General features: G+C 38.8%; 1 protein-coding gene across 16 annotated transcripts in view; it reads right to left on the bottom strand.

Moving 5' to 3' along the window:
- BAZ2B (bromodomain adjacent to zinc finger domain 2B) overlaps window positions 1–16054 on the bottom strand; it is a 115092-nt gene that overhangs the window by 5057 nt on the left and 93981 nt on the right. For 10 of the 16 annotated variants that reach the window (XM_051810385.1, XM_051810369.1, XM_051810379.1 and 7 more), the window contains 10 exons: window positions 15001–15075; window positions 9721–9961; window positions 8027–8089; window positions 6694–6838; window positions 4604–5265; window positions 3819–4095; window positions 3489–3644; window positions 2906–3066; window positions 1694–2004; window positions 1173–1308 (listed from right to left, as the gene is read on the bottom strand). In XM_051810385.1, coding sequence (XP_051666345.1) covers window positions 1173–1308; window positions 1694–2004; window positions 2906–3066; window positions 3489–3644; window positions 3819–4095; window positions 4604–5265; window positions 6694–6838; window positions 8027–8089; window positions 9721–9961; window positions 15001–15075 — 2227 coding nt within the window. The remainder of the gene's footprint in view (window positions 1–1172; window positions 1309–1693; window positions 2005–2905; window positions 3067–3488; window positions 3645–3818; window positions 4096–4603; window positions 5266–6693; window positions 6839–8026; window positions 8090–9720; window positions 9962–15000; window positions 15076–16054) is intronic. The other 6 variants (XM_051810383.1, XM_051810382.1, XM_051810380.1 and 3 more) reach the window with 3 other exon arrangements.

Genomic DNA, 16054 nt, shown 5'->3' on the forward strand with positions numbered 1-16054 from the left:
AGGCTGCTGTGAACAAATTCAGTAAGGCAAAACAAATGATCCCATCACTTCCTAAAATTCACACTAACTTAAGAATATCTACAGGATTGTCAATTTTTTTACTTACACTGTGTGATTTTGCTACTCCCCTATACCTAGAAATTTGTTTCAGGAACTTGAAAGAACTCCAAATGTTTTCACCAAATACTTATGTTTACTGTGTAATTAAATGCAGAGAATATTTCAATCAAATTGAGAATGATACTTTTCTTTCTGGATAATAAATTACTGCATCTTGAAACGTTCAAATGCCTTTTCAGGTGCTCCTACCAAATTCATAAGCTTTTTGCACTGAAGATACAACTCTAAACTTATAGTTATATAAACTAAAGGATACAGCCTTACATTACAGTTTTTATTTCAATCATCCTTTAATTGTCCAGGTGTAATTAGAATCTGTATAGGACTGGCAGAAATTACAAAAATAGGAAGGAGATCACAAATGGAAGAATCGCTTTTGGCACTCACTGTACAGCACTGGCCACACTTGACCACATATTTCTGTAGTAACAGTTTTGTTTTCAGAACTTTGAGGTTCAGTGGACCATGCAAATTTTGACACAGGCCCTCTCTCTGCATGCTTTTTCTGTACATGTAGTTATCACAGACTGACATGCTAAGTGTACAAGGAAACAGGTACTTTGGCCTGCCTGCTCACACACCAATTGTGTGGCCAATCTGTATGTTCCATGGTGAGAACTGTGCGTGCAAAGGAGCCACACGCTGGGAGCATCTCAGCTTTCTGAAAAATGAAGTCCTTAACTGGGGTATGTGATGTTGAACCTCCATAAAGTTTGTGCCATGGATTAGATCAGAAACACTCCATCAGACAGAGTACCTTCCATCAGATGGAGCCAGAAATGACTCTCTTTTACGCAGATGTCATCATCAGAGAATAATTACCATCTTAAAGTAACCAGTTACAAGGGCTTTTTACCTTAGCAAGTTCAGGATGCTGAATTTGGCAAGCAAGGGACAATCTTTTCCATTAGGCTTATTCATCTATGCCCAGTGTACGGTTTAACTGTGTGAGGTTTCACGTGAAATAATAACAAATGCATTACTCCCCATGGCAACTAAAAGTGTCTAAAATGGGAAAATAGGATAACAGTGAAAGCAGTTTAGATACTTACAACTTTCATGATAGATTTTTCCCATGCTATTGATTTCTGTAACTGCTGAATGCACAGAGCTACCTGTGCAGCACTGCGTGCCTCTGACAATGCCCTTCTCCACACTCTCAGCCCTGGAGCAATATCCTCTTCAGTTCTGCATTGAGATACAGAGAAATTAAGTAGGTCACATGCGTGTTTGCTTATTTGAAACGTGGAACAATCATTATCACACTGAAAGCCAAGCAATGACAAAACGTACACAGCCAATAAGTATAAGGTTTAAGCAACTAAATTTCATGTAGTGCACAGACTGTGGCTACGTGCCTCAAAGCTTAGTCACAATCAGTTAAATATAAGATAACTTTGCAAGATTATCAACAAACGTAACAAAAAAAATCTTTACAAAGCACCATGCAGAATAACATGATCCATATGGATCACAGACATACAAGAAAGTACATAGATAACAGGCAATAAGAAAATAGGCTCCAATTAGCAAAGAAGCACAATAATTTTTCAAGTTAATCTCAATGACCTACCCGTCACCATCACCACTAATGGATGGTGCAGGAGCAGGGACAGTAACTGTGCCCACATTATCCAGTTTGATCTGAATGGTGGTACTTAAGGGGCTCTTCAGATACCTTCTCTCTATGTTCCGCTCCAAGTCAGCCAGCCTGGTTACAGCTATATCTAGAGGGTTGTCACTCCTCCGCTCTACAGAGCTGGCACTGCCTTCTCCGCCTCCAGCACAATCCCCATCGTGCTTCTTGTGCAATCTAGTAATTGACTTATGGTCACGATATACCAAGTCGTCTCTCTCTGATGCAGGTTCAGGACACAGCCAACCCTATGTCAATAGAAAGGTTTGTGCATTTATTGGGTGCCGTTAACTCAGTGTGTAAACAGAGGAACTGTCCTATGGAATCAAACTAAGTAACTGAAGCGCTGTTTCCAGTAGATCTTGGTTACTTGTAATCCATCTGTAGAGACAGTTTCCAAAATATCCAGAGAACTAAAATAATTAATCAAAAAAATACAAGCATTACCAGACTTTCTGAAGGGACCTTTATTTACACAACATTCTTACCCCCTTGTGAAGTATCCTGTTCTATTGGTGGAAACACCAGATCAGGTCTACCTGTCCAGCAGGCTCATGAAACAATGTATACACTGGTCACACAGAAATAACATCCACCTCACACCCAAACTAGATTCCAAACACTGCATCTGTACTATAACCAAACGTATGCAACTTGATAACCTTACCCCCACCTTGGAAAAATTCCAAATTCCAGAGAATTCTTAACTCTGTCACACTCACAACACTCACATGTTCTCCATGACTCTGCAACACTCGAGCAGAGTATTATGATGTACTTGTAGGCTTTTCTGAAAGTATGAACAGCAACAGTCACACAAACCAGGCAAAACTGTGACAAACCCCCTGAGAGTTAAGCAGTGTGTGCAATACAATCTGTGCATTTACAGGAGGTTAACAAAACATGCAGAGAACTGCACTGCGGGACAACACTCCAGGAAACGCCAGTCTGAGCACCTTCAGTTGAAGACCGAACGGCAGTAAAATGTTTCAAACACAAATTTCCATGATACTGCTGCAGCGTATTTGTTTTATTTGCAGGCAGTTAGGATGGAGTAAGAAGGCACTTACCACCAGCAAAAGGACTGTTACCTGCTTTAAATTCTTACCACTTATTTTAAAGAGACATTTTACTAAAAGTTGGTTTTACCTTAACTTGTAAACTAGCTGATGCAACTCTCCTCTCTAGGTCTTCCACCTGCTGAAGAATAGTAAGATCCATCTCCATTGCTTGTTCTTCTACTGACCAGTTTTCCACAACATCCCGAGTTACCTGGTTATCTTCATTTTCATTGGTATCAATAATTGCAACTGTATTTGAGAATCACATTTTTATTATTTTAATTAGCATTATAACTTCTCTGGTAAATCCAAGCTGATTTACCCGTCACTCAAGTCAAATTGTGTTTGTTGAAGAACTGTTGTAGAAGTGTACTATTCTTAAAATACCTAGTCTGGACAATAAATTCTGTACGCTTTCAAACTTGCAATTTAAAGGCTAGAAGGGAAGGAAAGGCAAGGTTGAGCTAGAGTGTTACCGAGATGGAAAGAGCTCACTAGAGCAATTGATATGCAATGGTATTTCTCCAATCCAAGGCTGGTGAAAATGCAACTACAGACAAGGAGACCTTTACCTTTTTTCTCAGCCACTCTGTTCTAAACACATCTCAAAGAGCTCTAAGCAGTTGTCTGATGCCCCAATACCATCTGTAATATAAATATCAGCTACATACCATCCTTGTTTTTGATGCAGGCCAGAGTGATATAATCCATGTGTTTCTGTATTTGCTTTTGTAAGGCCTTTTCTCTTATTCCCCTGAGATGCAGCACTTTAAGCAAAGATTTTAGGTCCTCTGGATCAGTAATCCTCCACCACCCATACTGCATTTCTAAATCAAGATAAGCATACAAACACTTTGCAGGCATTTTTTTATGTGATCACACACAATCAGATTAGAAAATCAATAGGAAAATTATTAAAAAGAAAATAAATTTTAACATCATAGTGGCATTGTAGAAATTATCCTTCACATAGTTCCATCTTATTTTTGTATTAGACTTACCTTCAGGTATAGGTTTCGGGTTAGGATAATCTACTGGCTTGGCTACTTCAGCTGCTGTAGAAGGGGCAGAAGCAATTTTTTCAGTTTGTACTGCTGGTGATTCACTTTTACTTGCAGGAACACTAGATGCCAAGAACGAGTTACCATTCACTTCTGATAATCCCAACCCTGATCCAAGAGCAGGTAAAGGAGATGGAAATGGGACATTTGAAGTAAGAACGCCTGTAGGCCATCCACAAAACTGAAGACCCATTATAGGTAGTCCAGTCTTCATCTGCTACAGAGCACAAATACCATTATTATCGCCAAGAAACTTGAATTATGATGCTATTTGTCAAACAATAATCAAAATATAAAGGAGGTCTTTACTCAGTACTTCGATTGGTTCCAGAAAAACTAACGTAACACTGGCGTGTAAATGCTTTCTATTAGGGCCCTGTTAATGCTAACAAAATAACAGCTTATAAAGGTAGGGTGTGGTGTGTCACACTTCTAAAAACTAATTTTTATTTACTTGCTTTCCATTTAATATCAGTGGCCAACAACCTAAAAGACAAATCAAATCACCTAAATACATGTACAAAATGTCATACATTGACTAACCTAATTTTACACATCTTAATCTAGTATTATACAACTTCTGTAGTTAGTTACCAACATTTAGAAACAGAAAAAAAATAAATGAAGACATAATGATTGCACATCTGTGAAATTATTTGTCTAAACAGAAATCCTGCCCAAATAAGCACTGCAAATTCAAACTATTCCAAAGTGAGTTTGTTTACCTGCAGTGGCGACAGTGCAAAAGGACTTAATCCCATGGGACTCTGTGCAGAGGTGGAGCCCAGGAGAGGCGATGGCACAGGGGATGGGGACTTGGATGGTGGATGTGACTGAGGGGTCAGGGGGGCTGCAGGGGCTGCCGTGTCCACCTGGGTCACCGAGGTGTCGTCGCAGGGCACCCGCGGTAACAGGCTGAACCACTGCCTGCTCTTCTCAGTCAGAGTCTTCAGCAACTGATCGCTGGGAATCAGTGCAGAACTGTAAAACTTCCCTGTCCCACTTGCATTAGGACTGAAAAGATTAGTAGAGTCAGACTTCTCCATGGAGCTCTGTGACACACTGGGCTGCAGACTGCAGAGAGAGGGTTTGGAATTGCTCGGGTAAGACAATGTGCAGCCATTTGCTGCACTGCCATTAGGTTTTGGGGACATAACGTCAGATTCAGGTGGCATTTTTGCTACTTCTAACAGTTTGCTTAATTTTGAAAATGACCCAGGTTTTTGTAAAAACAAATTAGTGCTGTCCTTTTCTTTCAGATCTTCCTTTTGCTCACAGTGAGTTGCAGCTAAACAATGTAATTTTTCTTCTGTTTCAAATTCTTCTTTGATATGCATACTTTCTTCCTTTTTTAACTTCTCTTTTTCTTTAGCAATTTCTTCTAGACCTAAAATTGTACAAGAAACAGATTAAATATAACAGATAACTAATTAAATAATTTCAATCATCACAGTTAAATAAATTACTTCACTTTTGGCTCAACACATGCTAGATCCCAATGTCTTCGTTGTTGTTGCTGTTGTTAATGAAATCACTTCTCACTTCACAGAGGGAAACAAGTTTCCAGGCATACAGATTTAAACCCTGCTAAACACCTGGAGGAGAAATAACCCCACTGTAGATAACGTACTACAGGATTCACCCATCTGAAGCAGTTTACCAGGGCCAAGTCTTTGAAAAGAACCATTTTTTGCTAGCTTTCTTCCTGCAAGACTCTGTGTGCTTTATCAAAAAGCTCCTCTATTATCAAGAGGGTATAGTGTCTGCAGCCTTAAGCTTATTTTTGCAAGAAAGATAATTCATTAAACTCACAGCCAACTATGAAGTGGAGAACCAAAATTCCTGTGGTGAAATCAAATATTCCCCAAATACTGAAACACGATATTAAATATTTTACCTCTTTCAATAAAAATCATTAACAATTCTGACTGTAAAATAACGTCAGCATTCTGGAAAGTTTAATACTCTTTTGAGAGCCAGCCAACATGACTACTGGAACTCTCCACACAGCTAAGCAGACAATGTAACATCTAAGCAACTTAAAGTACGACAAGCAGAAGCTGATTGCAAAACTAGGTTTCCTCAGACATAGGAGGTACAAAAGATCTGAAGATCTACCTTTCATGAAAAGAAAAACATTTTTCTTTGCACTCCTAGTCTTTCTTAACCATTTCTCTTCTACTCTTATACTGACTGCCAACTTGGACAAAGTCTTAAAAAGTCCAAAATGTGATGGAAAACTGTCAGCAAAAATCCAACATTCCAATTTATTAATTTATGTTCATCAGATACTGCAGTCGCAAATAAACAAAGGTCCTGCTTCTGGTTTGTGACCAGCACATCCACATTTCACTGCGAGAAAATGATTTTCCCATTTTTGCAGACACCTATTATATCTTCAAGCACAAAAGTGTCTGTGTACTTGCAGAAAATCTAACAACTGAAGATGAAAGCAATTTTCTGCATTCTACAGTCATCCTAGTTTTCACACGTAGAGTTCACTGCCATAGGGGAACATGAAATAGTTCAGAAAGAGTCAAAAACCACCACAAGCAGGTAAATATGAAAAAGCAAAATATGTAGAAGTACAAAAACTGAAAACTTCCAAAATAACAATCCTTATTTTGAAAGGTATTAACTGATCTTTCATCACCAGAAAGAGACATCAGAGACAACCACATGAGTGGAGAGGTCTATTGACAGCAGCCTGTTGAGCATCTGGTTGAGGGTGAAGACAGAACCAGCGCCTCTGAGACGGGCAGCATGTCTTGGTCTGGTGTACCTTTGTGTGCCATCGCTCCTTTATGGCTCTTACCTTCACCACTTTCCATGCCTTCCACAAAAATTCCCCCACACTGGGGCAGGATCCAGTACCGGCGCCTGTAACGGTCCTGACCGAACATCATCGAACGCAAACAGTGCGAAGCTTCAAATAACTTCTTTCTGTACTGGCTTTGTTGCTGTTTTAAAAAAAAGAAAGCATTATAATTCAGTGGGGGTGGGGAACCTCATTGTAACAGACAACATCTCCTGGCTACCAGACTGAACAGAAGTTCAAGGGTCACACGAGGAGGCTCTCTCAGAGATTCGGAGCAGGGGGGTGTCTCTGTGTTACCTGATACTCCACTCACAACTGCTGCCTTTATGACTTTATTTGCAGAGTTCCCTTTAAAAAATCAATTAAATCACTTCCTCGTTCAGCCTAGAAACACACTGTGATGATAGATCTTGTCTTTTTATCTCTGACTCTCAAAAAGCAATGGAACAAAGATTTCGTTGCACAAGAACAGCTGAGATCCTATCAAATATACAGCATCAGCAAATGGTGAACAGAGCCCTGAAGATACCTGATAGTGCAGCTCCTGATGGGAAACCAATGGGATATTTTAACTGTTTATGAAAGAATGAGAACAACAAGGCACAAAAATAAATTCTTCAAACATAACACAGTTCTCTGAGGGGGGCCAACAAGAACTTCAGTTTATTTATTCAATTCTTGCTCTACTAAATTGGCACTGCTGGAAGTCAGGTGGAATTCTGGACAACTAATCTATTGTGATTTGAAACATGAGAGAAACCAAAACACAAAGTCTTAAATGACAAATTTTCTAATACAAAGAATAAAAACGTGTGCCATGAGTACCCTATCTACAGCACTGTACTGTTCTCATTTACACTTCTCTTCCTGTTCCATTGCTGCTGCTTTCAAAATGTCAAGCCCAGACATCTCTGTCTCGGGCTTGAAGCTCCAGAAATCAGTCATGGAAAGGAAGGCATGAGAACCACAATCCATTGTACAATAGAAGCACTGCTTCTCGTACACAAAATTTGTCGTTGCAAGGATCAACAGACGGAAGTAAATCAATTAGGTCTGGATAAAAATAACATTACTTTTTATTTTCAGAAATGCAAATATATTAACAACTATTATTATTAACTGTCTTTTGAGTGACATCCACTTCCTGCCACCAGACTAAACTTGCAATTCTGGTGTCTGAACAGTAGCATCGTTCATATTTTCACAAAACAAAAGCTGATCCTTATTTCAATTTGTATTAATTTGGAGCATTGAAAATGATGGTAAACATTTTAACTCATGACATCCAGTGATCAAATTTCTAGTATAACAAAAACAAATGATCTCTCACCTTTGTCAGTTTTTCAATCTGCTTCTCTAGTTCTTCAACACTTGCTGTCTGGTCCCCATCATCCTATAATCACCAAATATACTGTCACGCCAAATTTATTTCATAATACAAGCATACTACTATGTCTTACCATTATTACAGTAAAAAGATGTAACAGAAAATGAGAGGCAAATACTAAGGAAAAAATAAAGTTCAAATTGTGTGCTTGTTCAATGTATTTGACTAGTATTTTCCTAACTGAAAAAAGGATACACCTTTAATCTTTTCCAAACATCCTAGATGTGTAGGAAGGAGAAGGCTCATGACCAAATGTTTGCTGAAAACATTCTTTTACTGGAAGAAATAATGCAGTTTGTGCATGAACACTCAACACTATAAAATTTAATCTTAGTTTCTATGAAGCTTTTTTGATAATCAAATTAATTTTAAGAGGTTTTCATGCATAAAATAATGGATCTCTTAAAGTCTTATTAAGAAGTGTTTAGTAAGTCCACATTTGCATTTTATTTCAATGTCTACATGAAACTGTAGAGTCACTTTAAATTACAACTGCTATAAAAGTTACAGTACCAACCCTGCTGATTTTTGAAGAGGAATGCACCCATGATTAAGTCTATAGTTGCCTTCTTCTTGACAGTTTAAAAATGGGAGTCTTTTCCATAAAGAGAGTTTCAATTTAGTTCAAGAAAGTCTTTCTTGATAACAGTAAGTTTCCAAAAGAATACAACCAAAATCATCCACACCCTAAGATACAGGACTTGTATTTCTTGGTTCTGTAAAAGTGTACCAGAATGAAGCCTCCTGAAATACCACAGAAAGCACAAATGCAATGAAACTTCTGCTAGATCAGAAAATTAATTTCTCTACAGAGTTACAGGAATTTTGCCTATGAATAGCCCAGTGCACCAAAACAGGAGATTGTACAAGAGGGAAAAGGATTAAGGGAGGGATTTGAGATCAGAAATCTAAATAAGACTTACTTTTAATTCTGAATTATTTGTAAGAACCTTATGCTATTCCTCTAAGGTATTCTCCTTAATTCACACACATTCCAGTACTTGAAATAAATCGAGAACAACAGCATAAAGGGCTGTTCCTACTCTCGAAATTAGCTGGGTTTCTAATAAAGGGCATTTGCAAAGATCTGAGTTAATATGTTGGATTCATGCATTGTTCAAGCAGTCTTAAAAAATTTACTTTGAACCTTGCACAAACGGATCGTTTTCAGGTAAACGGTGCAACACCCTGTGCACTAAAATACAGTATTTGGTATTGTTTGTGTCTTGTATCAGGTTCCATACAGGGGAAGCCTGGGCATTTCTATTAAAAATCAGCTCAACAAGCTAAAACCATTTCAGTGATCCTTCCTGTATTGCATCTGATACTGACCAGCAACATTTATCATCCTGTGATCAAACACAGCCAAGCAGTGACTACCCTGGATTTGTGAAAAAAATACACAGCAAGGTCAGAGTCAGGCTTTATAATAGAGAATGTTAAATGTAACTTGACACTTCTATTTATTAGTTAACAAAATAATTGAAACTAATAAAAATTTAAAAACATTAGAGGTAAGTTATTCTTCCCTCCTTTTTATTGCAACATTTTGGGGAAGCAGTGCCATATTACAGAGAAACAGAAGGAAAACAAGTTTTAACTTATTAGTAAATTTGGTTTCACTTGAAATCCCCCACCTCATCCTCACAAACATCTGCCTTCTTTCCTTTTTTCTCCTCCTTGTCCTCTTCATCCTCATCCTCCTCATCTGCCTGGTCCTCGCTGTCCTCCTCGTCGTCGTCGTCATCGTCGCTGTCGCCCTTCCGGCGGCGCTTGCGGCCGGGCTGGGGGGGCTCCAGGGAATGCGGCTCCTCGCCCCCCTCGCCGCCCCCCGCGGCCTCGCGCTTCCCCGTCTTCTTGGCGTGGATGATCCTGAGCCTGGGAACACACAAGGGGGGAAACTATGGACTGTGTCTGGAGCATAAACATCCCTCTCTTCCTCTGCGACTGAGAGAAAATCAGACAGTTTAGACTTAAATTAGAGCTTCTGTTCTAATATGAGATTATTTTTGCTCAGTATTTATTGTCATTAGTCAACAAGAAAAACTGAGGTTATAAAACCCCTTAAGACTCTTAATTCCGTTCTGAATGGACTTTGTTTCTCCCAGGTGAATTTTACTGCATAACTCTTTAGAAGAAATGAAACACGGGAGGGATTTTGAGAAGTCAGAAAAGACGATTAGAAGAAAGAACAATTTCAACTTATCTTTTATTTACTGCATCTAAGGATATGATGATAAAATACCTGTGTCTGAGGGAGGAGGGAAAGGCAAAAATCCTCAGTTGGAAGTGTGAAATTATATTTGCACGGAAACAGCAAAGCTTAATTTTTTTTCTTTTTATTTCCTCCCCCCACAATTTTAATAAATTTTTTATATTATTTTAGTCCTTTGGTTGATGTTTTTATTCTAGGATACATACTTTTTTTCCCCTGGAAATCTTAGCTCCCTCAACTATCAGCAGATTACTCAAACTGTCATTTTTCCTTTTATGAAAGAAAAGGGAAACTTACATACCAGTAATTATGGTTGTAGTAGACCTTCTTCTTCTACAAAACCCCTATAAGACAAGATTCCACACAGCAAAAATTACAGTTCCACCTCTCAGGGAGCTAGCAGGCAAACATGCTGAACCACAGGAGGTATAAATAGCCAGGCCAAACCAGTCACTTATAACGCAGACCAAAAATGCAACTGATTTAGAAGAGATTCATAAACATGTAGGAAAGACAAAGATTTTGTAAGAGATGACTGGAAGAAGGTAGGATGGGAAAAGTAGGATGGTAACGACAAACACAATTACCAGGACGTAATTTTTCCTTGTCGTACTCCTCTCTCTTCCCATCCTACAGAACAATATTCCATACAGCAAGTGGCTACAGGTCCGATGAGTGCAGCCCAAGCACTGGCTCCAGGACACTCTGACAAAGGGATCAGCCCTGGAAAATGCTGCTGGACAGAGCCAGGACCCAACAGCACAGCCTGAGACGAAGGTGCCGCTGTTCGACTGGGAGCGGCGCTTTTTAGAAAAAAGACTGTTAGGCAAGAAATCATCAAGGGGAAGTGAAAACTGCTGAGCTTTGTTTTTTTGGTGTGGTTTTGTTGTTGGTTTGGGGTTTATGCAGTGGTTAATCCACTGGAGAATTTAGAAAGTTTTATGCTTTTATTTTTCCAAAACAAATGGATATTTACCTATTTCAGCAATTCAAAATACTTTTTGATAAAAAAAATTTCTCAAGCCTCTCAATGAACTTGGAAGCAAGTAACATTTTCAGGTTTTGTGCAAAAAGCCTTAGTGCCACTGAGTATCAATACTACCCACGCTCTGAATTACATATTTTTGAAAAAAATTTCCCTTTTATAAGGATAACTTCAAGCCATCAAATCCTCTTCACGTGGACTAGAAATTCCTGCCTATACACAGGAATTAACTATCACAGTCACTAGTCAATGAGTGGATTGACTGCTGCGTGACTGCATGATTTCAGAGACAATTTAGACTAAGATAATCTTGAAGACAATTCAGTAATAAAGCTGGCAAGTGGAAGTTCAATGACCAGCAAACACCTTTTTCATATACCTAAAAGAAATGAGAAGAAGCAAAAAAGGCTACTTTTGCTGACAGCAAAAATGGAGATGTAATGCTGTCGAGCACTAAAGGAAGCTTTGCACAACACTGCAAATTACCAAGGATGAAAACAAACCAAAGATGTTCCCTTTTGACAGCACCACAAGTGCACGAAGGCAGCAGTCTGTATCCAGAGTAGCACAGAGGCAGAAACCAATGACATGGCTTTAAAAAATGTTCAGGTATTTCAAGAAGCAGCATAATTTTCCTGCTGCTACCTACACATATGACTCACTGAGAGAAGAAAACCTTCACTCACAAAACTGTCCTGGCTTTCTCATTTACAGGTATGGACCAAAACCATACCTGCAGCTGCTGAGAGAATCATAAAGTCTACTGGACCATAAAAAGAGTGGATGGCCCATCAAAGAACCAGATGTGTGACTTAAGCCTGCTCTAATCTCATCTATAATGTTTACTAGATCATATAAGGAAAATTCATCTTCTGACTTAATTTTCATGCCTTCCTCCTAGTTTTTGCACATCAGTATTAGGTAGTACCAAGGCAAAGAAATTCTTAACATCATACTTATAACATGCTTCACCTTGGGACTCAAAAAATGAAAGTTTCACAAATCAGCATTAGCACCTCCTACGCAAACTCAGGGTGTAATTTCTCCCCTTTGTGACTGCTTTTCATATACCACCATCATTTACAGATGAGATGGCTTCATTCAACAGAACTTAACTCACACAGATCATGCCATAATACTGGTGTGTTAAAAAGAACACTGTTGCAGTGAAAAATTTGGGTTGCAGTACTTCAAGTCCTGTAAAAACGACCAGATATCATGTGATTCTTCAAGTGGTTATATTTCAATTTTTTTCCATTTTATATTGATCAAGCTACAAAAGAGATGCCAAAGAGAAGACACGTAATGGAAAAGGAGATACTGAGACTGATTATCTAGTTAAAAAAATCACCAAATCACCTCAGGTGAGACAGCCTTTTGACCACAGTTGTCATTTAGAAAGCACAAAGAAAGATGAACTGATTGTATGAGACGGGTGCCTTTACAAAAATGGTGATTAGTATCAAGATTCACATCTAAATGTAACAGAGAAGGAATTAGATGCAATCTGTCATTGACCATCAGTTAAGCAGAAACTGTCCAGGCAGCTCAGAATTCAATTTCCAACCATACTTATCAAGAACCTAGGGGAAAGGAGAAGAGGAGGGACGGCAGCAAGGGGGAAAAAGGAGCATCCCTTAAAATAAAATATAATTCCTTTTTCCAACTTGGGATTTTAATTTTGCTTTTTTGTATCTTTCAAGGCACAGGTTTTTATATTTTATTTTTGCCCCCCTTCCCAGCTGAGAAGCTTATCTGATTACAAGTGAAAACACAGGCACAAAAAAATCACTCAGTGAAAATATCTGATACAGGCAGAATCTCTTCTCATCCCACTTGGATACACCTCCAGCCAGCCTTCACCACAGCAAACACTGGCAAGCCAGGCTGAGATCAAATAAACCCATTCCTCAGCATCCATTATCCATCCACTCCACACTTCCCACACAATGGGATGTACTGAGGAGCTCCTAAAGGTCTGTGGGCAGGTGAAAAGAGGCCACATTTGCTGATCACACTGCAAGTGGTCAAGAAACCAGGTATTCCCATGCAAAACTGTTTGGGACTGGGATGCTTAAAAATTAGACTGAGATGTGAATGGATGAGGAAGGTACTGTGTAAGAATGAAGTCTGGAAGCAGAAAAAAAGACCAAAAAGAAGACTGAAATGTGCAGATTTCTTTTCAGAGAAGCCCCAGAACAGTTGTAAGAGTTTACGAAAAACACCAACTGACATAATAAAGAAGAGAACATTGATCAAAGGTGGCTCTTCTAAAAAGCTTCTTAGAGTTCATCAGAAAAACAGTGGAAAATCCAAAAATTTTGAACCAAGGACGAGAGAGATGAATCAAGTCCAGTGAATTCAAAGCAGAAGAGCAACATTTCCAAGCTCTCCTGCGATACTTACGCTCAAAAATAGGGTCAGCACTACTGGAATCTGAAATCCACACAGGAGGGGAGAAAATAAGAAATGGAGAAATGATTGTAGCAAGGAAGAAGGGCTGGGACTTCAGGGTATTATGCCCACTATTTGAAAGGGAAGAAATGAGAGATTGTAAGGAAAAGAGAAAATCCTACATCTACAAGTACTTACAGTTTGATGGAGGGAGAGAAAGACTAAGCAGGCCGTAAGAAGACAAGGACAGGGAAGGGTCCCATTAAACTAATGGTAAGTTGGCTACATCAGAACTTCAAAAACAGTTTTTAAACTATATCCCATAGAAGGGATACAGATGAAGAAAGGAAAAAGGTATTTGGATTATCCTAAAAGATAAATTACATTAACCCTGTGCAGACTGGGATCTGCACCATCAGTAGAGAATTTCTTATTGTTGGTCTAATTTTTTCCTCTACCTCCCTCTTGTCCTTCTTCTTTACTTCTTTCCTTCTTCCTTCTGAGATACATTAAAGGGAAAAAAGGGAGACATAAGATTAGAAACAAAAGTACCTAAAGCAAGGACTAAGAAAGGATTTATTGTTCCTAGCAAGAGGTAAAGATGACAAAGAAAAAAAAAAGTAGAGTCTGGCTATGCATTTTTACCCCCTGTGATTCATTAACTTTATGCCGTCCAGCTTCCTGGGAGTTGGAGCCGTGTGCTTGCTGTATGGAATTTTGTCTTGTAGGATGGGAGAACAGTGAATATGAACTGACAACCCTTCAAAAGTTCCAATTTTACCTTCAATAAAAATATATAAAATATCTCAAAGTTTGCATACTACATCTGATCCCTAGCTATAGGGAGCAACGCAACACTGACAGATGGGAAACACTAAGAAAACATAAATTAGCAAAACTTAATTGGCAACTGTTGTAGGAAAATCATGTCATCTTAAAATGCTTTTCAGAATGAACAGTGGGAATTATGGTAGGTCCAAATAAACTTTGAAAACGTCAATAGCAATTTTACAGTTCCTTTAATATTCCAATTAAAAACTTTTCACTTTGTTCCAAAAAATTCAAAATGGACTTGACTTTGCTCCAGTTCTGAGGGACACTAACCCTCTGAATCTCATGCATCTTTAACAGACTGTAAAAGACTGGTGTTGCACCATTCTAAATCCACATCTATCTTAATTAAGTAGTTTGGTTACTAATTTCTTGGTAAACCTGTAACTGCATCAGCTAATTATGTTCTCAGAAGCAATTCCCCATATAGCACCATATCTGAACAAAGGCAAAAAAGCAATATATTGTAATATTTAAGGAAACAAAACTTACTTCCGAAGTTTGCCTTCAACCATCCACTTATCTCTCCTTAAGTTTGACATATAATCAATGTTTTTATCAATTTCACTGTCAAAGACAAAATAATCCATTAACTGTGAACGTACACATTTTTTTCTGACATTCATTTATGTACAGACACTTTGCCTCGAAAAACTGTCTTGGAGAAAAAACTGTCTTGGTTAAAATTCAAAAGAAACCATTTTAAAGCTAGCAAATGTCAATACCCAGAACACTGATGCAGCTGTACCTATGTCAGTCTTTAGCTACAGTATCACCTCAGCTTCCTTTCCAGAAGAAGTATGTCATTCAAAACAGCTGACATTTCCTTCCACAGCTCTAATTCAGCACCAAGCCTCCAGATGTCTTTGCCACAGAGCAGCTATCCCTGTGCTGAAAAAACAGTTACCAGTGGTACATCCAAGGTATTCTGCCCAGGACCCCTGAGATCTACAAACCAACATTCACTTTTCACTGTAGAAACTGAGGAACCAAAACACAGGCTTCAGTCCAGCCACCGTCTGCAAGCCCGCTCCCAACACATCCCAGCCTCAGCAATTCAGCAGATTATAGTTGTTTCTATAATCAAAATGCAGAAACTCCAGTTCTGAGTGATCGTTTCTACAAACAGCACTTAACAGTCATCTGCAACAAGAGGAAGTTTCTTACTACGATGAATTTGAATGATACACATGAACTCTCTTGCACAGCTCATGCACAGTACTTGCACTGGCCACTCCTGCTAGTTTTCAACTTTGGAAAACCTGAAGTATCTCTTCCATTCTTCCCTTACGCAGCCCTGATTCGCTTTGGCAGCACCATGTACCAAACCCACAGAATTCACCAGGAAACAAAGCAGCACTCAGTGAGGTGATAAAAGACTTTACCACAGTAAGTCAGTCTGTGGGAGAACAGGCATCCTAGAGACTGGCATTTCATAACTTTTATTGCACATTGTTGGGTTTTGACAAGTTGCTGAACACAGGGGGGTTTAAAATTATGAAATGCAGTGCACACCTTTCTTGGATTACTACATCAAGTTTGCCAC

This window comes from Manacus candei, unplaced genomic scaffold, assembly GCF_025592945.1.
Source record: "Manacus candei isolate 608988 ecotype Guabito, Panama unplaced genomic scaffold, ASM2559294v1 h1tg000077l, whole genome shotgun sequence".
In the NCBI taxonomy this organism is placed as follows: Eukaryota; Metazoa; Chordata; class Aves; order Passeriformes; family Pipridae; genus Manacus; species Manacus candei.